This window comes from Equus caballus, chromosome 16, assembly GCF_041296265.1.
Source record: "Equus caballus isolate H_3958 breed thoroughbred chromosome 16, TB-T2T, whole genome shotgun sequence".
NCBI classification, from domain to species: domain Eukaryota; kingdom Metazoa; phylum Chordata; class Mammalia; order Perissodactyla; family Equidae; genus Equus; species Equus caballus.
Window position 1 is genome coordinate 19,061,581 of NC_091699.1, and position 24,021 is coordinate 19,085,601.

The window sequence follows — 24,021 nt, forward strand, 5'->3', positions numbered from 1 at the left end:
TATTTCTAGGTAAGCAGGGTTTCCCCAGGTATTCACGTGGTTTAGTCCTCCCCTTTCTTTGGACTCTGCTTTTTGTAAGTCATCTTCTCAGTGAGGTCTTCTCTGACCATCCTGTAAAGAGCATCGGGCTCATTCCCCCTCAAACACGGCTTCACTGTTTTTTTTCATAGCACTTTTCACATGTTATGTGTCTCTTCTCTCCTTTTCTATAATGTAAGCTTCACGAGGACAGAACTATTTTGTTCTCTTATATTCCCCTGCCAAGAGTAACAGGCACATCCAAAAATTAGTGAATTTTCATTTTAGCACGGGGCGTATTTTTATCATTGCAATGTTGCTACAGTCTGCCACATTCTTTATTGGCATGTATTGAAAGTAAGTGAGCAAATTAGTAGAATAAAATTCATCTGAATTTTGAGTAAAAGCAAACAGGAGAATTGTCTCTAGGGTAGACACTTAGCTGAAAAGTGTGGTAGTGGTTTATCAGTGATAGTTTTATCTAGTAGTTGAATAGTGTGTGTTTTACTTTGTCTTAATAAGACGAAAGCTTTAATTAGAATCTTCTTTGTACCAAATCCAGATCCTGGAATGAAAAGAGACTTGGTGATTGTGGTTCTGTGTTTTTATTTCATTTCTGTTTCCTCTCAAAGGTGAGGATTCTTAAGTTTTTCTCTTAGCCTTCCTCCCAACTGGAGCTTTTACAATTTTTATTTTCAAAGTTTTTATTGTGGAAAAGTTCAAACATATACAAAAATAGAGAAAATAGTATATAATGAACCCCTGTGTGCCCATCACCTAACTTAAATATTCATTAGCTCATGGACATTCTTGATTCTTCTACACATCTACTCACCCTCCCTCAGCCCTAATTATTCATTTTGAAATATTTAATATTAATTAGTCTCAGGGCATATTTAAAAGAGTCAATTCAAATTATAAGTGACAATTACGTAAGAGATGAAGCAGGATATCTTGATGTATTTAAATAGAATTTTTGTGGATTTCTATAAAACTGAGGCAGAATAAAAATTGCTGCTTTTTTCTTTTTATGTCATTTTGTGCTCAGTGAAGTAACTAACCCCTGGCAGGTATGAGCCTTAATAGGGTGGTTTCATTAACTTCAGCCAATAGAGAAAGGGAAATCCAGTCAAATAATATATCATTGTGGTAAACGTGATCTTTTTCTATGAGTCTTTTGATTTCAGGTGGTACTATATGGATAATTTTTTTCTCCATTTCTGTATTGATAAACATTTGGATTGTTTCCAGTTTTTGTCTGTTATGAGTACTGCTGTTGTGAACATTCTTGTACGTGTCTTTCAGCATATATCTGGAAGTATATTTACTAGGTCATAGAGTAGGCATTCATTTATTGGTGGTATCTTTAAAGCTAGTTTTCAAATTGTTAGAATCAGTTACATTCCCACAAGCAAAATATAGGAGTTTCAGTTGCTCCATATCTTCACCAACACTTTGTATTCCCAGTCTGTCTAATTTTAGCCTTTTTGATTAGTATATCTGAGATTTTAAAAATTAATGTTACCATTATTATTTTTAATATTTTTTAAACTGTAGTAAAATTTACATATAATGTAATACATAAAATACATACAGTAAGTTTGAATTTTGATAAGTGCATATATCTATGAAGTTAACATTACAGTCAAGATTTGGAACATTTCCCATCACACAGCTCCCTTATTCTGCTTCTGGTCAATTCCCACCCCCATAGACAATCACCATTTAGGTTTCTATCATCACAGATTATTCTTAAATTTCACATGAATGGAATCATACAGTATATATTTGTTCTTTTCTTTCCCTTCACCTACTATTTTTCTTGTTTGTCTATGTTGTTGTCTATCAGTATTCATTCTTTTCTTTTGCAGAGTGGCATCCATTGTGTGGTTACACACAATTTGCTTATCCATTCATCTTTGATGAATTTGGATTGTTTCCATTTTATGGCTAGTATGATAAAAGCTGCTCTGAACGTTTGTGTGCAGTCTTTGTGTAGGATCTATTTTCATTTCTTTTGTGTAAATATCTAGAAATGGAATTGCTGGGCTGTAGGGTAGACGTATGTTAAACTTTATAAGAAATTGATGAGTAGCCTTCCAATTTGGTTGTACCACACCCAGTAGCAGTGTATGAGAGTTTCACTTGCTCCACGTCCTGGTTAATATTTGTCCTTTTAGTTTTAAGTATTCTATTGAGTGTGAAATGGTAATTCATTGTGGTTTTGGTTTTTTTTTGAGGAAGATTAGCTCTGAACTAACATCTGCTGCCAATCCTCCTCTTTTTGCTGAGGAAGACTGGCCCTGAGCTAACATCCGTGCCCATCTTCCTCCACTTTATCTGTGGGACGCCTACCACAGCATGGCTTGCCAGGCCGTGCCATGTCCACACCTGGCATCCGAACCGGCGAACCCCGGGCTGCCGAAGCTGAACGTGCGAACTTAACCGCTCTGCCACAGGGCCGGCCCCTTCATTGTGGTTTTAATTGGCAGTTCCTAATGACTAATGCACCTTTTCATGTACTTATTGATTCTTCTTATATTTTTGGTGAAGTGTCTGTTCTAGTTTTTTGCCTGATTAAAAAGAAATTGTATTATTTGTCTTTTTCTTATTAATTTGGAGTTCTTTATGTATTTTGGTCAGATATATGCATTGTATTTTTTTTCTCCCTGTCTGTGGCTTGCCTTTCATTTTCTTAAGTGTGTTTTTTAATGAACTGATGTTTTAATTTTAATGCAGTCCAATTTCTCTTTCTTTTTTTTTAAACTGTTAGTGCTTTTTTTTTATGCTGCCTAAGAAATCTTTGCCTACCTCAGGTCAAAAAGGTTTTTTTCATGTGTTTTCTTCTGGAATGGTTATAGTTTTAACTTTTGTGTTTAGGTCTCTGAACCTATTCAAGTTAATTTTTGTGTATGATGGAGATAAGGGTCAGGATTCATTTTTTTCTGGACAGATATTCAGTTGCTTTAGCACTGTTTATTAAAAAGACTCACTAAATTGCAGTGGCTTTTGTGTTGTAAATCAAGTGACTACATGTGTGGGTCTAATTCTAGACACGATATAGTCCGCTATTCTGTGTCTATCTTTAAGCTATTACTACCGTGTCTTTAATACTGTAGCTGTGTTGTAATCCTTAAAATCTATAGTGCGAGTCCTTTAACTTTGCTTCCCTTTAAGACTGCTGGCATTCTAGGGCCTTTGATTTCCATATAGATTTTACAATAAGTGTATCATTTCCACCCCCAAAAAAGTGGCTGTATTTTGGTTGGGATTGCATTGAATCTATAAATCAGTGTTGGGAAATTGGCATCTTAACATTGTTGAGTCTTCTAGTCCGAGCGCATGGGATATCTCTGTATATATTTAAGCGTTTAAAAAATGTCTCTCAGCAATGTTTTGTAGTTTTCAAGACATAAGTTTTGTACATTTTTGTTAAATTTATTCCCAAGTATTTAATATTTTTGGTGATTTCAAATGGTATTTATTTTTAAATTACATTTTCTGTATGCTAATATTTAGGCATGACAATAATTTTTGTTTATTGATATATATCCAGTGACCTTGCAGAAATTCACTTAGTAATTTCAGTTGCTTGTAGATTCTTCTGGATTTTCTGTGAACATAATCATGTCATCTGCAAATAAAGTTTTCCCTCGTTCTTACCTTTGTAGCTGTTTTGCCTTACCACAAAAGCTAGGACCTCCAGTACAGTTTGAAGAGAAGTGATGGTGGTAGGCATTCTTGTCTTGTTTTCAGTCCTGGGGGAGATGTTGAAAGTTTCGCTAGTGACTGTAGTGTTTACTATAGTTATGTTGATGTCTTTTATCAGCATGAGAAAGTTTTCTTCTATCCCTGGTTTTCTGAGTGTTTTTATTGTGAATGGGTATTGAATTTTATTAAATGCTTTGTCTGCATTTATTGAGATGATTATATAGTTTTTCTCGTTTATTTTGCTAATTTGGTGAATTACATTGTTTTTTCAAATAGCAAACCTACCTTGCATTCCTGGAATAAATCCCACTTGGTCATGGTGCATTATATTATTTATGTCTAGAATTTATTTGTTAATATTTCATTTAGGATTTTTATATCTGTATTTATGAGATGTTATTGGACTATAATTTTCTTTTCCTATAATGTGCTTATCAGATTTTGTTGTCAAGATTATGCTGGCTTTAATATGAGTTGGGAACTATTCCTCTTTTCCTATTTTCTATATGAGTTTGTGTAGCATTGATATTATTTCTTCCTTAAATATTTGTTAGAGTTCACCAGAAAAGCCATCTGTGCCTGGAGTTTTCTTTGTAGGAAGTTTTTTTATTACAGTTTGGTTTCTTTAACAAATAATACTACTCTCCAGGTTTTCTTCCTTTGTCAGTTTTGATGAGTGGACTTTTTCAAGGAATTTGTCCATTTTTATCTAAAATTTCAATTTTATTGGTATAAGGTATCCTCTATCTTTTAATGTCTGTAGAATTTGTAATGATGTCTCCTTTTCATTCTTTGTTTATGTAATTTGTATTTTCACTCATTTTTTTTCTTGTTCAGTCTTGGTAGGGATTTACTAGTTTTTTTCAAAGAACCAACTTTTGGCTTTTCTCATTTTCTCTTGTATGCTTATTTTCTATTTCACTAATATCTGGTATTATTTTCTTCCTTCTTTGGATGTAATTTGCTATTCATTTCCTAACCTTGTAAGTTGGAAGCTTAGAAGATTGACTTCAGATTTTTCTATTATGCTATAAATTGCTCTCTAGGGACTGTTTTAGCAAACTCCCATGCCATCATTCAACTCAGACTATTTTCTAATTGCCGTTGTTATTTGACCTATGGAGTTATTTAGAAGTGTGGTGGTTAATTTCTTAACATTTGGAGATTTTCTAGTTATTTTTCCATTATTGAGTTTCTTGTGAATTCATAGTGGTCAGAGAAGATACATTGAATTATTTCATTCCTTGGACGTTTGTTCAGACTTACTGTATGGCCCAGAACATGGTCTGTGCTGGTAAATGTGTGAATTATATTTGAAAAGAATGTGGAGTCTGCATTTGTCAGACATAATGTTTTTTATTTGTTAATTACATCAACTTGATTGAATTCATTCAGATCATCTGTATTTTTACTGATTTGTATTTATTTTGTTAGAGAGGTGTGTTTAGGTTTATGTGCACTGTTATTTAAACCAACCATCATTGTGAATTGGCTATCTCTTTTTATAGTTCTGTCAATTTTTGCCTTACACATTTTGAAGCTATGCTATTAAGAGAATATGATTTATGATTTTTATGGCTTCTAATTGACTATTTTGTCAAAATGAGATGTTCCTCTTTATCTCACATAATACTTTTTGCCTTAAAGTCTGTTTTGTCTGTTCGTAATGTTGCCGCATCAGCTTTTTTTTGCTTAGTGTTGCATAGTACATCTTTTCTTATCCTTTTATTTTCAACTTTCTGAGCTCTTAATATTTAAGCATTTTCTTTTAAACAGTATATAGTTGTATCTTTATTTTTAATCCAGTCTGACCATCTGTCTTTTAATTGGAGTGTATGTCCATTTCGTTTAATGTGATTACAGTTTACCATGTTACTCTTTGTTTTCTCTTTACCCATTTGTTCTCTTTTACAAAAATTATTCCTCCTTTCCTGCTCTTTTTTTGGTATTGACTATTTTTATTATTTTATCTCTGTTATTAGTTTTTGCATTTTATTTCTTAGTATCACTCTTTTAAGTCATTACCAAAGAAATTACAAAATTACACCCTTAACATATTGTAGTTACCATAAATTAGTACCTTTTTCATGTTCTGACCAATGCAAGAACTTTTAGTATTTTTGCATTATTTAATCCCCTTTTGTGCTATGTTTTGAGGTATTTTACTTCCATGTGTGTTATAAATCCCACAAGACATTGTTAATGTTGTTTTAAAACAGTCAATAGTCTTGTATTTACCCACATATTTACCTTTTTCTGGAGCTGTTGATTCTTGTTGACATTTTTATGCTTGCATCTAGGATCATTTTCTTTCAGGTGAAGAACTTTTCTTGTAGTATTACTTGTCTACTGGTGGGGAATTCCCTTAGCTTTTGTTTGCTTGAGAATGTGTTCTGATTTCATTTTGGAAGAATATTTTCATGGGAATAGAATTCTTGGCAGTTTTGTTTTCTTTCTGTACTTTAAAGATGTCGTTCTGTTGTCTTCTTGCTTCCATAGTTTTTGTTGAGAAGTCAGTGGGAGTTCTTCCTGTTGTTTCCTTAGAGCAATGATTCTTAACTGGGGGTGATTTTGCCTTCTCCTTTACCCCTGCGCCCAGGGGACATTTGGTAATATCTGGATATGTTTTGGTTGTCTCAACCTTGCGGGCTGGGGGATGCTACTGACATTCCTACAATGCACAGAACAGTCCCTCACAACAGAAAATTATTTGAATCAAGGTGTCAAAAGTGCCAGTGTTGAGAAACCATGCCTTGGAGGTAGTATGTCTTATTTTCCTCTGGTTGTTTACAAGATTTTTCTCTTTAATTTTTTTAGCAATTTGATTATGATATGCTTAGGTTTCATTTTCTTTGTTTTATCCTTTTGGGGATAGATTTTAATTCCCTCTTGAAATACGCTACCTTTTTATTCATTTGTCTATTTTTTTCATCTTTTTTCTTTAACATTCGTCATAGTTATTTTGAAATCCTTGTCTTCTAAGCTACTCTTTGGATCACCTCTGGATCTACTTCCATTGACTATTTTATCTCTTGATTAGTCACTAATTTCTTGCTTCTTTGTGTATCTAGTAATTTTTAAATGTGTGTTGAACATTGTGGATGAAATGTTAGGCTGTGATTTATTTTTCTTTGAAAGATGTTGAATTTTATTCTGACAGGCAGTTAAATTACTAGCTTTTCACTTTTATTCTGCTAAGGCCTGGTTTAGTTTTTTGTTAGGTTTGCTCTATTTCAGTTTTGTTTATATTTCTAGACTGTGGTCCTTCTTTCTAAGATGTGGCCTTTGTGGCATTTCAGCTGAATGTTTAGGGTCTTCATCAAGGTCTCTCAGCTTTGGCTGGGCTTGAACTCCAACAACTTTCCAGCTCTGACCTTTGGAATCTCAGCTTCTCAGCATCTGCCTGCTACCAGGTATCCTGTGATTTTGTCTTATGCTTTTGCAGCTCTGGAGATGATCAGGAATTGATGAGAATTTCTAAGGAGACTTTTGGGGTTCCCTTTCTGTGGCTACCTCCTGTCCAGCACCCTGTCTTTCTAATCCTTTGCCCAGAACTTTGATCTCTGTTCCCTCTACCCAGTGAGATCACCGGTCCCTGTTTCCACTTTAGCTCAACACCCAACTGCCAGAAAAGGCTTCCAGGGAAATTCTTGGGGGAACGTTGGATCAGCTCCTATTTCTCTCTTCTGATGGTAGCCTGGTGTTGATTATAGCCCGTGCTTACAAACAGTTATTTTATATGTTTTGTCCGCATTTTAAAGTTATTTATAGTTGAAGAATAAGTTTCACACAGCTATTCTGTATAGTCAGAATCTGAAGTCCCTCTATTTTCTTTGATAGACAGATGAAGTGCTTTTTAAGTCGTATGTATTGCTTTGTATTTTATTCTAGAGGAAACACCGGCTTGTTTTTTGTTTTCCATGTTTCATAGAAACAAGTGTTAATTGGGAAAATAGCTTATGTCAGTTAACTTATTATACATAACTTGATATCTTAATTATCTGTTGTTTTTTTTGTGCTTCAAGGAATCATCTCTTGCAGTTTGCCTTGGAGTCACCACCCATATCTCCTGCTTCCTCCTCTTCAAAAAACCTTGCTGCCAAAGTGCACACTCCTGTAGCTTTCAGGCATTCTTTAAAGCAAGGAAGCAGGTTAATGGAGAATTTCTTGACCAGAGAAACTGGTGGTTCTACGTCGGAGTTGTTGATAAAAGAGAATGAAAGCAAATTCAGCCCTCAAAAAGAAGTGAGCACTTCTGCCAAGACCAAAGAGACACCTTCTGTAGAAAAGACAACTCTAGGCTCCTTGGATGCTAATGTTCCTGAGACACCCTCTACGTCGACTTTGAAACAAGTTACTAAAGGTAGGAAAGTACTTTAATGTGTGTATTTTCTTACATAATGGAAATCTTTTCATCCCACAGGACGAGAATAAATAGGCAGAATTTTTGAGGGGGAAGGAACGAGAAAGGGCAAACCAGATTTCACCTTATAACAATCTCAGAGATTAATGTAGGCAATGCTTCCAGATATGTTTGTTCTTTTTTCTCTCATCGAATATGAATTCAGGCTGATTGCTGCAAAAATGAAGCAATTTTAAAGAGTTCATACTTGGAGTGTTATAGTAGGTTTCATTTTCCACCTTTTTAATTCCCCCCTCATCCTTCCTATCAATTCCAGTTTAATCTTAAAGAGCTCTTTTATTCTTATTATCTACTACTACTTGAACACTTCCAGGTTATTCTGCCTGGCATTGAAAGCCTTTGATGATTTGACCCCTGTCTTAGCTGTCTGGCCTTATTTCTCACCTCTGCCTCTCAAAAATCCTTACTTTCTAGCCAATCGCATCTCCCCACTATTCCTTGAATACCTCCAAGGATTGGCAGACTTCCGCCTTTAGGCCAGGTTTGGCTTGCCACCTATTTTTGTAAAAGGTTCACTGGGACACAGCCACATCCATCTGTGTGGGTAAAGCCAACAAGTTTACATATTGTTTATGACTGCTTTCACCCTATGGCGCAGAGTGGAGTAGTTGCAACAGAGACCGTCTGACCTGCAGAGTTTATCATCTTTGCTGGCCCTTTACAAACCGTTTGCCGACCCTGTTCTACCTTTCTGGACTGTCTAGATCCTAACCTTTCTTTGGTTATCTTAGACAATATTGATATCTCACATCAGTACCATGTCACAGTAGTTGTTTTCTGGACTATTTTGTGCACAATTTGCTTGTTAATGAATATGTCACCTTGTTTAGCCTTTTATTTGTCTTTTTTTGCCAGTCAAGTTCAGAGCACCTTTTAGGCAGAAACTGTTTTGGAATCTTTAGTGCACACATGCCACACACAGTCCTGGGCCATTAGGGTTTATTAAACTTAGATAGGTTGAATTGGTTTCTTAGTACTCAGGTGATTAAATTTCATAAGGATGTGTAAATTTTACTTGCATTTTCCAGCATATCTTATCCTTGGTCAGTCTTTTTGTCAATTGACAGTTCTTAGTGTAGTGTTTTTAGTTTGATAGTTAATTTTTTTCCCTTAGCAGAACCTTTTTTTTCAAATGAAATCTTCCAACGAACCATGTATTGGAAAAAGTCAGTTCTTCCCCTCCTGTGCAGGGAAAAATCCAGTTCTTCCCTTTCTTGTCTCCTTCCCAGTGAGTCTCCTTCACTGTTCACACAGAACCCTCACACTTCTGATGCTTCTGGTCACCAGAAGTGTGGAGGTTTTCCCCCACACCAAGCAATTCTCTGCAACACCAGCTGGGTGTCCTATAATTTAACTCAATTCTGACACTGTCTACCTGGAGATAGCATCAGATACCACAAGTTAAGGGCTCAGTCCTACAAGACTGCTGCATCTGCACACACACACACACTCTCTCTCTCTCTCACCAACAGGCTATGCTCTTATCACTTAGGAAATTACAAAGACTTTAGGAGCTCTGTCCCAGGAACCAGGGGTAGAGACCAATATATATTTTCTATTATCTCACAAACCATAATATGTAAATAAATAAGATTGGCCCTACTCCACTAAGGTAGAGATGGAGGGCCTGAGGGTTGTCCTGTGCCAGCTGACATCGCGCTTCGTCCCTGCCTGTTATCCAGGGTGTTCCCTAGGCCCTGAGATGCCGCCACAGATTCCTGCAGCTCTGTGAGACAGTTTGAGCATGATTGCCTTCTCTAATTTTAACACCACATTTGTAATTACAAATGAGAGCTAAATTAATGAATTTGTAACCGTTGATAAATTGAGCAGTAGTTGGCCCAAACCAACAAATGATTTAATCTAGCTTCCCCTACCCCCTTGCTGCCCCTGGCCAGGTGTGCCTCACTTAGGGGGTTAGGAGTGCTTGGTGCTAAACCTGGGTGGCTTCTAAGACTTGCGGACACTTAAGATTAGTTTTATAGTTTGGTCACAGCTTGGTAGAAAAGACTTAACCAAAGAATTTTCTAAAAAATGAAGTTCCAAACTTTTTAACAATCTCTTCCTTCAGGGGCAGGGTTCTAATTGTGTGGCTTGTTACAATTTAACCATTACCCAGTAACCAGGCTGTCCACTCCTGTTGCCCTGAGATGTCATTCTTTTTCTATTCTGCTTTTCTAAGTGTGTGTTAAGGTTGGAATTCTATTTTTTATCTTAATTGCTGAAAGATGCCAGGTTATATTATTTTTGCCCTTTCTACAAATAATAAAGTCTCTCTTTCTCTTTTAAAAAAATACAGTGGATTGTCCTGTTTGTGGCGTTAGCATTCCAGAAAATCACATTAATAAGCACCTAGACAGCTGTTTATCACGTGAAGAAAAGAAAGAAAGCCTCAGAAGGTAAGAAAGTTTGGCATAACCATCGAGCCACTTTAGCCAGGTGCCTCTGTGCTTTATCGTTAGCCTACTCTTCCCTTCCTTCTCCTGGTTCTTTCCTCAACTCCACTGTGCCAAATATAATTAACTATATTATGTGCTAACGAGAAATTAGTGACTTAGAATTCTATTCTTTTCTTATTTTCTTCTCTTAGAATTTTAGAACTACCATAAAGCCTCGTGGCCAAAGAAAGCAAGGTTAGACTCTGAGTATAGAACATATAAAATCTTTCTTTGGTTCTTAGGATGCTCAGAAGTTTTAAAATTTTAAGTCAAGCTTTTTTTTTAAAAAAACTTTTTCCCGATTAGGCAGTTATATACACATGATGTAAAAAGCTACAAAAGTGTATTATGAAATGTGAAGTCCTCCACCCCCCACCCACAACCACCCACGTGACAGAACTAATAAGTTGTCTCAAAATTTGCGCCCAGGATTAAGCTGCTCTGGACCTCCCTTATACTTCAAAGTCACAGTAATTTGTTAAACTAGGCCACTATTACTGTACATATAAGTTGGTTAGGAATGAAATTTTAGTCAAAGTTAAATTGTGCGGTGTTAAGTAGTCAGTGGTTAATAAAGACAATAAGGGAGCAGAAGCTGCAAATTGGATGAATCTGATGATGAGGGAAGAGGGAGGAGAGGGTAGTTTGGGGAAGGGGTAAGCAGCAAGATCAAGGAAGGTTTCATTTTTTAAAATAGAAATTGTTTAAGCCTTCGGTCTCTTTCCTTTCACTCTGTCTGGGGAGAGAGCAGATGATATATGGAACAAGGTTGGGAGCTGAAGGGATCAAGAGTCCAGTGATGAAGTTATCCTTGACATGCAGAAAGAATCCTTTTCTGAAACAGGAGGGAAGGGGAGAGAATAGGTGGTAATTCAGAGAGACCTGGAAAAGGAGAAAAGGGAAACAAGAAATTAATGGTATCCAGGAGGTGGGGATCAATAGAATGATTAGCTCTTATATTTGGTCTTTTTTTTTTTAATTGCAGTTTTATTGAAATACGGCATTATGTTAGTTTCAGTTGTACAACATAATGATTTGATATTTGTAAACATTATGAAATGATCATCACAGTAAGTCCAGTTACCATCTGTCTCCCTATAAAATTGTGCAATATTATTGACTATATTTCTTGTGCTGTATATTACATTCCCATGGCTTATTTATTTTATATCTGAAAGTTTGTACCTTTTAATTCCCTTCATCTATTTCACCCAGCCCACCATCCCCCGCCCCTCTGGCAAACAACAGTTTGTTTTCTGTATCCATGAGTCTGTTTTGTTTTGTTTGTTCATTTGTTTTGTTTTTTAGATTCCACATGTAAGTGAAATCATACGGTATTTGTCTGTCTCTGTCTGACTTATTTCACTTAGCGTAATACCATCTAGGTCCATCCATGTTGTCACAAATAGCAACATTTCATTCTTTTTTATGGCTGAGTAATATTCCATTACACACACACACACACACACACACACACACACACACACACACACACACACACACACACAGAGATATACACACACCACATCTTATCCATTCATCTGTTGATGGGCACTTAGGTTGCTCCTATATCTTGGCTATTGTAAATAATGCTGCGATGATCATAGGAGTACATATATCTTTTCAAACTAATGTTTTTGTTTTCTTCAGGTAAATAACCAGAAGTGGAATGGCTGGATCATATGGTCATTCTATTGTTAATTTTTTGAGGAACCTTGGTACTGTTGCCCTCACCAATTTTCATTCCCACCAGCAATGCATGAGGGTTCCTTTTTCTCCACATCCTTGCCAACACTTGTTATTTTTTGTCTTTTTGATGATAGCCATTCTGACAGGTGGGAGGTGATATCTCATTGGGGTTTTGATTTGCATTTCGCTGATGATTAGTGATGTTGGGCACCTTTTCATATGCCTGGTGACCATCTGTATGTCTTCTTTGGAAAAATGTCTATTGAGGTCTTCTGCCTATTTTTTTCATTGGATTGTTTTTTGGATATTAAGTTATATGAGTTCTTTATATATTTTGGATATTAACCCCTTATCAGATATATTATTTGCAAATATCTCCTCCCATTCAGTAGGTTGCCTTTTGTTTTGCTGATGGTTTTCTTCTCTGTACAAAAGCTTTGTAGTTTGATATAGTCCTGTTTGTTTATTTTTGCTTTTGTTGCCTTTACCTGAGGAGACATATCTGAAAAAAATATTGCTAATACTGATGTCAAAACTGCTTGTGTTTTTTGCTAGGTGTTTTGTGTTTTCAGGTCTTACAGTCAATTCTTTAATCCATTTTGAGTTTACTTTTCTGTGTGGTGTAAGATAGTGGTCCAGTTTCATTCTTTTGTGTATAGCTGTCTGGTTTTCCTAGCACCATTTATTGAAGAGACTATCTTTTTCCCATTGTATATCTTGCCCCCTATGTTGAAGATTAATTGACCATATATGTGTGGCTTTATTTCTGAGCTCTCTATTCTACTCCATTGATCTGTATTTTTGTCAGTACCATACTGTTTTGATTACTATAGCTTTGTAGTATAGTTTAAAATCAGGGAGTATGATACCTCCAGCCTTAATCTTCTTTCTCAAGATTGCTTTGGCTATTCATAGTCTCTTGTGGTTTCATTTAAATTTTAGGATTATTTGTTCTGTGAAAAAGACCATATTGGCATTTTAATAGGCATTTCATTGCAACTATAGATTGCTTTGGGTAGTATGGACATTTTACCAATATTAATTCTTCCAATCCATGAGCATGGTATATCTTTCCATTTTTTTGTGTCATCTTCAGTTTATTTCTTCAGCATCTTATAGTTTTCAGAGTATAGGCTTTTCACCTCCTTGGTTAAGTTTATTCCTAGGTATTTTATTCTTTTTAGTGCAGTTATAAATGGGATTGTTCTCTTAATTTCTCTTTCTGATATTTTCTTCTTTGTGTATAGAAAGGCAACAGATTTCTGTATATTAATTTTGTATCCTGTAACTTTACTGAATTCATTTACTAGTTCTAGTTATTTTTTTGGTGGAGTCTTAAGGTTTTCTGTGTAGTGCCATATCATCTGCAAATAGTGAGTTTTACTTCTTCCTTTCAAGTTTGGATGCCTTTTATTTCTTTTTCTTGCCTAAATGCTGTGGCTAGGACTACCAATACTATTTTGAATAAAAGTCTCGAGAGTGAGCATCCTTGTTGTGTTCCTGATCTTAAACCAAAGAGTTTCAGCTTTTCACCGTTGAGTATGTGAGATGTGGATTTGTCATATATGGACTTTATTATGTTGAAGTATGTTCCCTCTATAGACACTTTGTTGAGATTTATTTAATCATAAATGTATGTTGAATTTTGCCACATGCTTTCTGTTCTCTTTTGAGATGATCATATGATTTTTATCTTTCGTTTTGTTAATATGGTGTATCATGTTGATTGATTTACAGTTGTTGAACCGTCCTCACATCCCTGGAAAAAATCTCACTTGATCATGGTGTATGATCCTTTTAATGTATTGCTGAATTCAATTTGTTATTATTTTGTTGAGGATTTCTGTGTCTTAGGTTCATTAGGGGTATTGGCTTATAATTTTCTTTTTTTTTTTTTTCTGTCTTTTTCTGGTTTTGGTATCAAGGTAATGCTGGCCTCGTAAAATGAATTTGGAAGTATTCCTTGCTCTTCAGTTTTTGAAATAATTTGAGAAGAATAAGTATTAACTCTTCATTAAATGTTTGGTAGAATTCAGTTGTGAAGCTGTCTGGTCCTGGACTTTAGTTTGTTGGGAGTGTTTTGATTATTGATTCAATTTCATTACTACTAATTGATTTGTTCAGATTTTTTTTCTTCCTGATTAAGTCTTGGAAGATTGTATGTTTCTAAGAATTTATCCATTTCTTCTAGGCTATCCAATTTGTTGGTAGAATTGTTCATAGTAGACTGTCATAATCTTTTGCATCTCTGTGGTATCAGTTGTAACTTCTCTTTCATTTCGTGTTTTATTCCATTTGGGCCCTCTCTCTTTTTTCTTCGTCAATCTGGCTAAGGGTTTATCAATTTTATCTTTTCAAAAAACCAGCTCTTAGTTTCATTGATCTTTTCTATTGTTCTTTTAGTCTCTTTGATTTATTTCTGCTCTGATCTTTATTATTTCCTTCTTTATACTAACTTTGGGCTTCGTTTGTTCTTCTTTTTCTAGTTCCTTTAGGTGTAATGTTAGATTGTTTATTTGAATTTTTGCTTGTTGCTTGAGATAGACTTGTATTGCTATGAACTTCCCTCTTAGAACTACTTTTGCTGCATTCCATAGATTTTGGACTGTTGTGTTGCCACTTCATTTGTTTCAAAGTATTTTTTAATTTCTTCTTTGATTTCTTCATTGAACCATTGGTTGTTTAGTAGCATGTTGTTTAGTCTCCATGTGTTTTTGCTTTTTCAGTTTTCTTCTTGTGAGTGATTTCTAGTTTCATACCATTGGTCGGAAAAAATGCTTGATATGATTTCAGTCTTCTTAAATTTATTTAGACTTGTGTTGTGGCCTAATGTGATTCGTCCTGGACAATGTCCCATGTGCACTTGAAAAGAATGTGTTGTCTCCTCTTTTTAGTTGTAATGTTCTGTAGATATCTATTAAGTTCATCTGTTTAATGTGTTATTTAAGACTGTTGTTTCCTTGTTGATTTTCTGTCTGGATGATCTATCCATTGATGTAAGTGGAGTATTGAAGTCTCCTATGGTTATTGTATTAATGTCAATTTCTCCCTTTATGTCTGTTTATATTTGCTTTATGTATTTAGGTGCTCATATGTTGAGTCCATAGATATTGACACATGTTATATCTTGTTGGATTAACTCCTGTATTATTATATAATGCTCTTGTTTGTCTCTTGTTACAATCTTTGTTTTAAAGTCTGTTTTGTCTTATATAAGTCTTGCTATTCCAGCTTTCTTTTAATTTCCATTTTCATGGAATATCTTTTTACCATCCCTTCACTTTTAGTCTGTGTGAGACTTTAGATCCAAAGTGAGTCTCTTGTAGGCAGCATATAGATGGATCTTTTTTTTAATCCCTTCATCCACCCAGTATCTTTTGATTGGAGCATTTAGTTCATTTACATTTAAAGTAATTATTGATAGGTATATACTTATTGCCATTTTGTTAATTGTTCTGTGGTTGTTTTTGTAGTTCTTCTCTTGCTCTCTTCCTTTGTGGTTTGATGACTTCCTTTAATGTTATGTTTGTATTCCTTTGTCTTTATTTTTTTGTGTCTCTATTACAGGTTTTTGGTTTGTGGTTACTATGAGGTTCATATGTAAGAACCTTTATACATAGCAGTCTATTTTAAGTCGATGGTTGCTTAGGTTTGAACACATCCTAAAGGCTCTACATTTTTACTCCCTCTCCCATTTTTATGTTTCTGATGTCATATTTTACATCTTTTTATGTTGTGTATCCTTTAATTATTGTAGTTATAGTTGATATTACTATTTTTATCTTTTAACCTTCCTACTAGCTTTGTAAGTGGTTAATAAACTACTTTTACATATATTTGCCATTACCAGTGAGATTTTTCTCTTTCATATATTTTCTTATTTCAAGTTACGGCCTTTTCTTTTCCTCCTAAAGAACTGCCTTTAACATTTCTTGTAAGGCTGGGTTAGCGATGATAAACTCCTTTAGCTTTTGGTTATTCAGGAAAGTCTTTATCTCTCCTTGAATTCTGAATGGTAACCTTGTTGGGTAAAGTATTCTTAGTTGTAAGTTTTTTCTTTTCAGCACTTTGACTATATTGTGCCACTCCCTTCTGGCCTGTAAATTTTCTGCTGAAAAATCAGCTCATAGTCTTATGGGGGTTTCTTTGTATGTAACTAGTTGTTTTTCTCTTGCTGGTTTTAAGATTCTCTTTAACTTTTGACATTCTAATTATAATGTATCTGGGTGTGGCTCTCTGGGTTCATCTTATTTAAGGTTCTCTTTGCTTCCTGGACCTGAATGTCTCTTTACTTACCCAGGTTAGGGAAGTTTTCAGCCATTATTTCTTCAATTAAGTTTTCTCCTTTCTCTCTCTTTTCTCCTTCTGGGACCCCTATAATGTGAATATTGGTATGCTTGATGTTGTCCCAGACGTTTCTTAGACTAGCCTCATTTTTCTTTTTTCTTTTTTTAAAGATTTTATTTTTTTCCTTTTTCTCCCCAAAGCCCCCTAGGACATAGTTGTATATTTTAATTGTGGGTCCTTCTAGTTGTGGCATGTGGGACGCTGCCTCAGCATGGCTTGTTGAGTGGTGCCATGTCTGCGCCCAGGATTCAAACCACTGAAACGCTGGGCTGCCACAGCGGAGTGTGCAAACTTAACTGCTTGGCCATGGGGCCGGCCCCTAGCCTCATTTTTCTTAATTCTTTTTTCCTTTTGCTGTTCTGATTGGATGATTTCCACGGCCCTGTCTTCAAGGTTACTGATCTGTTCTTCTGTGTCACCTAGTCTGCTATTGATTGCATCTAGTGTATTTTTCATTTTAGTTATTGTATTCTTCAACTCTGATTGCTACTTTATTTTCTCTTTGTAGAAGTTCTCACTTTGTTCATTCATTCTTCTCCTGAGTTTGGTGAGCATATTTACAAATATTACTTTGAACTATTTATCAGGTAGAGTAGTTATCTTTGTGTCATTTAGTTCTTTTTCTGATATTTTGTTTTATTCTTTCATTTGGACTATATCCCTTTGTCTCTTCATTTTGCCTAATTCTCTGTTTGTTTCTATGTAATAGCTAAGTCAGCTACTTCTCCCAGTCTTGAAGGAGTGGCCTTATGTAGGAGATTGCCTCTGGGGCCCAGAAGGGCAGTCTTCCCTGGCCACCTTAGCCAGGCATACAAGCAGTGTCACATGTGTGGATTGCATGCACCCTACTGTTGTGGCAGCACTGCAGCTGCTGCATGTTGGTGGGCAGAGCTGATCCTTACCCATCTGTGAGGTGTGTCCTAGACTGCTGCCAGTACTTTGGTATGCGGAATTTTCAGTGGGGTGCACTCACTGGTGCTGTCAGGTTAGAGGGAGAATTCCAGAATGGCACCTGCCAGCACTGGTATTAGCAAGGTAGATTAATATCGCACAGGTGGCTCCTGCCATTGTCTCAGTCCCTGGGAGAGTCCTGGCTGATTCCTGACTCTGGCAGATGCTTTAAGATTAATAAATGGGTCTCCTTCACCTGTGATCTATGCACTATTCAAACTGGTGGTTTTGTGCTGGTTTCTGGGTCAGTTGAGTTTGCACATGAGCCCTTTAACAGTGGGTTTTCTGTTCCCTATAGTTTTATAATTTTCCTGGACATAATCCCTGTTGATTTTCAAAGCCCAGTGTTTTGGGGGCCCCCTCTCCTGTGCAAGATCTAAAGGTTGGGGTGCCTGATGTGGAGCTCGAACCCCTTACTCCTCAGGGAGACATTTTTTACCTTTGAGATCTCTCCTAGTTGTAGATTGCTGCAGCTGGGGTGTGGTTGTTTTGTGAGCCTGTGACTCTGCCTCTTTTACCTGTTTCGATGCTTTTTATCGTTTGTTCTTGGGGTTCTGTTCACCTAATTTTCAGGTCCCTTTTGGAGGGAATTATTCTGAATGTTATTGTAGGTTTCTTGTGTCTGTGGGAGGAGGTGAGTTTAGGATCTTCCTTCACTGCTATCTTGAACCTCGCTCTGTTTGGTCTGTTTTGAAGGACTTGGAAGAATATTTTCCAAAAGCCATTTTAATAAGGTAGGGCCATTGTGTTATTTTTTTGTGATTAAAGGTAAAATAGTGTCCATTAATTTTTGGGGGTGAATCTGGAGTGAATGAAGGTTCTGAGGGACAAATTCATGTTGTCATTACTTACAAAACCTAACATATAAAACATAATGATGCTTTATTAATTTACAGTTGGGGACATCAGTTGACATTCCTTATCATAGTGTTTTTAGCTTGATAGTTAACTTTTTTCCCCTAGCAGAACCTTTTATTCAAATGAAATGTTACAATGAGCCGTAATGTATAAAATAGGTAAGATTGGCCCTCCTCCATTAAAGTACAGATGGAGGGCCTGGGGGCTGTGCTTCTGCACCTGACCTCCCCCTTCGTCCCTGTGTCTTATCCGTGGTGGCTCCCAGGTCCTGAGATACCTCCACAAATCCCTGCAGCAGGTCCTTGTGCAGTCTGGTGTACACAATCCCCCCTCCTAGTGGCTAAGATTATTGACAAGAATAAAATTTAGATTTTTAGGTTGTTTAGTTAGTCAAGATTTGGAATAAATGAAATTGGGTCGTCCCCAGGATTATTTCCCATAAGTCATGAAAATCTGAGACTTGCATTTCTCTTTAGAAATGTTTCTTCCTAAAGAATGAGTTGGGAGTATAGATGCTGAGCATTTTCTCCTTGAAGTGTAAGGAATCAGCACTGGTAATCTTGCTTGGACTTCTCTTTTCCTAGAGGCATGCATCATGTTTCTTCTAACACGCTTAGCTCTGTCGCTTTATCCAAAGGCATACTCATCCATGTATGATTAAGTTCAGGTTCCAATAGTGGTTCCAAATCCTGCTCCATGGAATATTATAGTCCTGCCAGTTGCTCTGTAGTGCAGCTACACTGTACTGCACTGCATACTGTATTTCCCTCTTAGAGAAAGATTCACTATAAAAGTTAGTGTATTGTAGGCTCTGAGAAGTCCTACATCAAATATAATTGTTGGATTTTGTTTAATCCTGTAATTTCTAAATTTGTTTGACCCCAAAACCTTTTTGCTTTCATAACTTACATCTTGCAAAACTATAGTGTTTCTGAAGATACACTTAGGGAAACATTGAGCCATATTTCTCTTTAGTTACATCCTAGTCTTGGGGTCTGGTCATGTAAAAGAGCCTCTGACATTTAAAAAACTTTCCCCACAATGCCCTGACAGGCCATCTCTTCAATGTGGACAAGGACCCTTAACTCCTATAGATTCGTATCTGTTGATTCAAAGAATACTGTACCTTTTGATGTCCTCAGATTCTGAGGACCCTGAAATGTGTTACTCTGTTTCACTAAATAATGGAAGAAAAACCAGTGTCATTTTCGTGTTTTGGGAAACATTTATCAGGCTTCATATTTTAAAATTCTTGAGAAAAATCATTCATTTCTTCTGGTACTTTTCATTCTAAGTGCCAGTGAACAGTACAGTTTTCCATTAGAATTTTATAGTCATGAGTTTAATCATCTGTCCTTGATAAAATAAATGTTTTAGATACTGACTTAATGAATTGTCCCTTACAATGTGCTTGTATAAACTCCTATAAAATGTTTCAGCTCGTGCTCCCTCTGTGACTTTATTTAGCCATAATCATATCAGTCTTGTAGAGTTCAATGAGCTGGCATTATAAGAACAGCAATTTTAGAAAACTGTAATCTGTTGAGGTTTTGCAGGTCTTTCTACAGTTAAATAGTTATCTTTGGCTTTTTGAATTTATCAATAGAGCATAAAAGAAGTAATTTAGCCAGGAATGGTACTGTTGGTCGTTAGAGAAATGTTTGGTTGTTTTCAGTCTATATTAAATTGTATGGTTTATCTCAGTATGGTCTTTGGACCATTTGATTCAGATTTGCCCTGTGGAATCTTTATTAAGATTTTAGGTCTCCACTTCAGAACAGAATCAGCATTGGTGCATGATGTGGAGAAGTGACTGAGAATCTGCATTTTAAGTAAGCTTGCCTGGTGGTTCTGAGATACATTAAGTTTGGGTAGCATGGCCTTGTGTGAACTAGTTGTATACAAGTCCTTTGTAAAGTCTTTTTTTATTATTTATTAAGGTATAATTGACATACAACATTATATTAGTTTCAGGTATACAACATAGTGATTCAATATTTGTGTATATTGTGAAGTGATCACCACAATAAGTCTAGTTAATATTCCATCACTGTACATAGTTACAGAATTCTTTCTTTTCTTGTGATGAGTACTTTCAAGATCTGTTCTCTTATGTAGGGGAGGAAGATAAATCCTCGGCCATCTCTAGGTGCATCTGCCTGGCCTAGGAATTAAATTGACATGAGGCAGAATAACAGGAGAAAGTCAAACAAAGGTTTATAACATATATACATGGGAGAAACCCAGGAAAACTGGGAAACTCAGCCAGAATGGCTGAAGCTGCCACCTTAAATATCATCTTCAGCTAAAGACAAAGGAGGGTGTTGGGGGTGGTGGTTTGAGACTTGAAAGAGGAGGAGGCAATTCACATGGAAATGGCAAACAGAATTTTGATAAGAATGGGCTTAACAAGGACCCTCACAGTCTCCTGATACCCAGAGATACCTATGGTGATGGCGTGTCCTGTGGGCAAGCCTTTTATCATGAAATCTTTTAGCCAGTAAGGGGGAAGGTCAGAATTTCTTTTGGAGTCTTATGTTCCTAAAAATAATCAAGCCAAAGAGACCCGTTTTGGGATGGCCAATTCTGATACCCCACAGTCCTGCCTTTGAAACTCTAAGAAGATTCATAGTCCTTTGTAAACTTTAAGAAATTTAATAGTCCAAAAGCTGAGTTGGTAGATTGTCCAATCTCACTGGTCACATTTCTTGGTCCTGATAATACATCAGTTGAATTCACTTTAGAAGGCCGTGATGCAGGTGGGCTCCCAAAGTTAGGCCTTTATTGTGTAAGCAAGCAATCAGGTATTTAAGAAGAAGCATTTCTATGGAAACAAAAACTAAAACAAAGTTAATGGTTGGAGCAAATTATAAACCAGGTTCTGAGCCTGGGGGTCATCTGGTTAAGAGTTTTAGATGTCAGGGTTGAAGTATCTTTTGCAGCTTGAAATGTCTGACGATGTCATCAGGCATTCAGGTATCTTGTAAGTAGCTTACATAACAACAGGCACACTATTGTGGTGATCTTTGCAAAGTTCATATCAAGTTACCCAGCTTCAATTTGCAGGGCTTCAGGAAAAAGTATAGTTTCACTTCTCAGTGATTTCAAATGAAAATGATGGAAAAAATTTGAAAATGTTAGTTTGGAGATTTGTACCTGGATATTTCAGGACACTAGAAGGATTCAGGATCCAGTCCAGTTTACAGGTAGGAAAAAAACCCTCAAGGACAATTAACACAACTAGAATCTAATATCCACAATTGTGTATTATAGTTTTTACTGCAACATAATTTTTCTCTGTAAAATCACCCTCATTTTTACAAAAGACAGCCAAATTAAGACTAACTAGTTTGTACAATAAATCTAGTTTCAATAAACCTGGCCCAATTATTTACATAAGTGCAGCAAGAACAGCAGATCATGTAGCCTTTTCTAAACCTGCTTTGCTGGAACTTTTTATAAGGAATCTCAGATTGAACTTTAAAGGCCTCTTGAGGCCAGGAAAGCCAAGCCAAGGACTTTTGTCATCAGACTTTGCCTGCAATACCTATATATTTGACTGAATTTTCTCTCTTCTATTGCAGTTCCCCAAAATAGTGAGGCTCCTTGCACCTGCCAAATAAGAGACCTTCTTTACTCACCTAGTCAGGTTGCTGGAAACTCTGTAACAAAGGTACCAGGCTAATAATTCCAAGTGGCTTTTATTTCATAAAGGCCAATCTTTGTTCCTCAAAAGCTGTCTGGTTATGTCTGAGTCTTTGCATGTTTCTGTCAAATATGACATTCCAGTCAAAGCTTTGGTGATATAACCAGTGTTTTCAGTTGTGTCCTGTTATAAGGAGAACAGTTTCTTATTGAACGTATGCAAATAACTATATTACCATGGAAATACTCACTCACTAAGAGTTTCCAAATTCTGGAGGGATCAGGTAGGGAGAAAAAGATAAATGCTTCAATTCTGTTTACCAAAGTACAATTTACCAGATTGCAGTAAGTCATAGTTAGCTTAAGAGAAAAGAGGAAAAGTTTTCCTTAGGTCTGAAAAAAACTAAACATTAAAAAAATCAGCAATGTTTTAAACAGAAAGTCATAAAAATTAAAATCATCCTCATTAGTTCATTAAGTCCCATGTAATCAGCTTTTGATCTTGATCTTTTGTTAGCAGTTCATGAAGTCATCAGTTTGTCCATTAGAGTTCTGTAATTTTTTTTTTTATCCAGTTCAGTTTTATGATCTGAAAGTTTATCGGAAACCTGTATTCTAGAGTCAGTGTCAGAGTTCTTTGCATGACTCTCCCTGAATATGAAAACATTTGCAAAAGCATCAGAGTAAAACAATAACTGGCAATTGACAAAGAAATTTGGTTAATTTTGTGACATACAATACTTTAATAACCAGAATTATGACTGATAGCCAGGAGAGATCAGAATTTTAGGAATGTTATATAATTTTTAAAACACTTATATCAGTAACATTTACCCACATAATATCATAGGTCCCTATGAAACAATGCTTAGTTATCTATTTAACCATAGTGACAATGAAAGAATTATAGGTGAATGCAGAAAATTGAATAGCTGTAATAAAACTTTAGCACCTGTGATTAAAAACTTGATAAAAACAATACAGGAAACTTATTTATTTATTTATTCATTTTTTAGTGAGGAAGATTGTCTCTGAGCTAACATCTGTTGCCAGTCTTCCTCTTTTTGCCTGAGGAAGAGTGTGGCTGAGCTAACATCTGTGCCAATCTTCCTCTGCTTTGTATGTGGGATGCTGCTACAGCATGGCTTGACGAGCAGTGTATAGGTCCATACCTGGGGTCCAAACCTGCGAACGCCAGGCCACCAAAGCAGATCGTGCGAACTTAACCACTACACCACCAGGCTGGCCCTTCAGGAAATTTATTTTGATTAAAACATAAAAACCTTTCATAATCTCTACCAAGAGCAGACTAAAAGTTCAAGAAAATTGTCATTGTAAGAGAGGGGAAAAAAGCAAATTCTCATTTTGCACTAGCTTACTTTTGATATTAAAACTCATTTCTTTAAATTTACTTTAATCTTAGCAGACTTGACTGTGCACAACTCTTTTCTCAGGGTTCCTCCTCCACAAACCTTTTATAACATTCTTTTTTTTTACATTCAGAATTTGTCCCATGCCTCCTTTTTTTCCTCCTAGTACTTTAGGACAAATTTATCTTAACCAAACAAAAACATTTCCATTCTTTATATCTTCTTTACTGAATATATATATCTTACTTTCATTGAACACAAACATATTTTCTTTAATTTTTAGTAACTTTAATCACATACTAGAATTTTTTACCCTTAGAAACCTTAATTTTTAGTGTCAACTAATAAGTAAACAATTATGAACTGTCTTTTACATTATCATTCTGTGGCTTGGAAAATTTATAAACACTTTTTATAATTTCTAGAAACGTTACTTTATAGTGTAATCCTTTAATAAAATACAAGACGGTTATCAATAGACACAAACACCTTTTAGTCTCTCTGTTATAAGGCAAAAGTAGATAAACTTATATTTAGTAATTAATGTTTAATATTTTATCTTATTTAGAAA

The 24,021-nt window shown here is 35.8% G+C and overlaps 1 protein-coding gene across 12 annotated transcripts in view; it reads left to right on the plus strand.

Annotated features, from left to right (window-relative positions):
• The window catches only part of RAD18 (RAD18 E3 ubiquitin protein ligase), a 161,013-nt gene that overhangs the window by 32,773 nt on the left and 104,219 nt on the right, over nt 1-24,021 (plus strand). For all 12 annotated transcript variants that reach the window (XM_023620038.2, XM_005600404.4, XM_001495792.5 and 9 more), the window contains 2 exons: nt 7,755-8,092; nt 10,452-10,551. In XM_023620038.2, the coding sequence (XP_023475806.2) occupies nt 7,755-8,092; nt 10,452-10,551 (438 nt within the window). The remainder of the gene's footprint in view (nt 1-7,754; nt 8,093-10,451; nt 10,552-24,021) is intronic.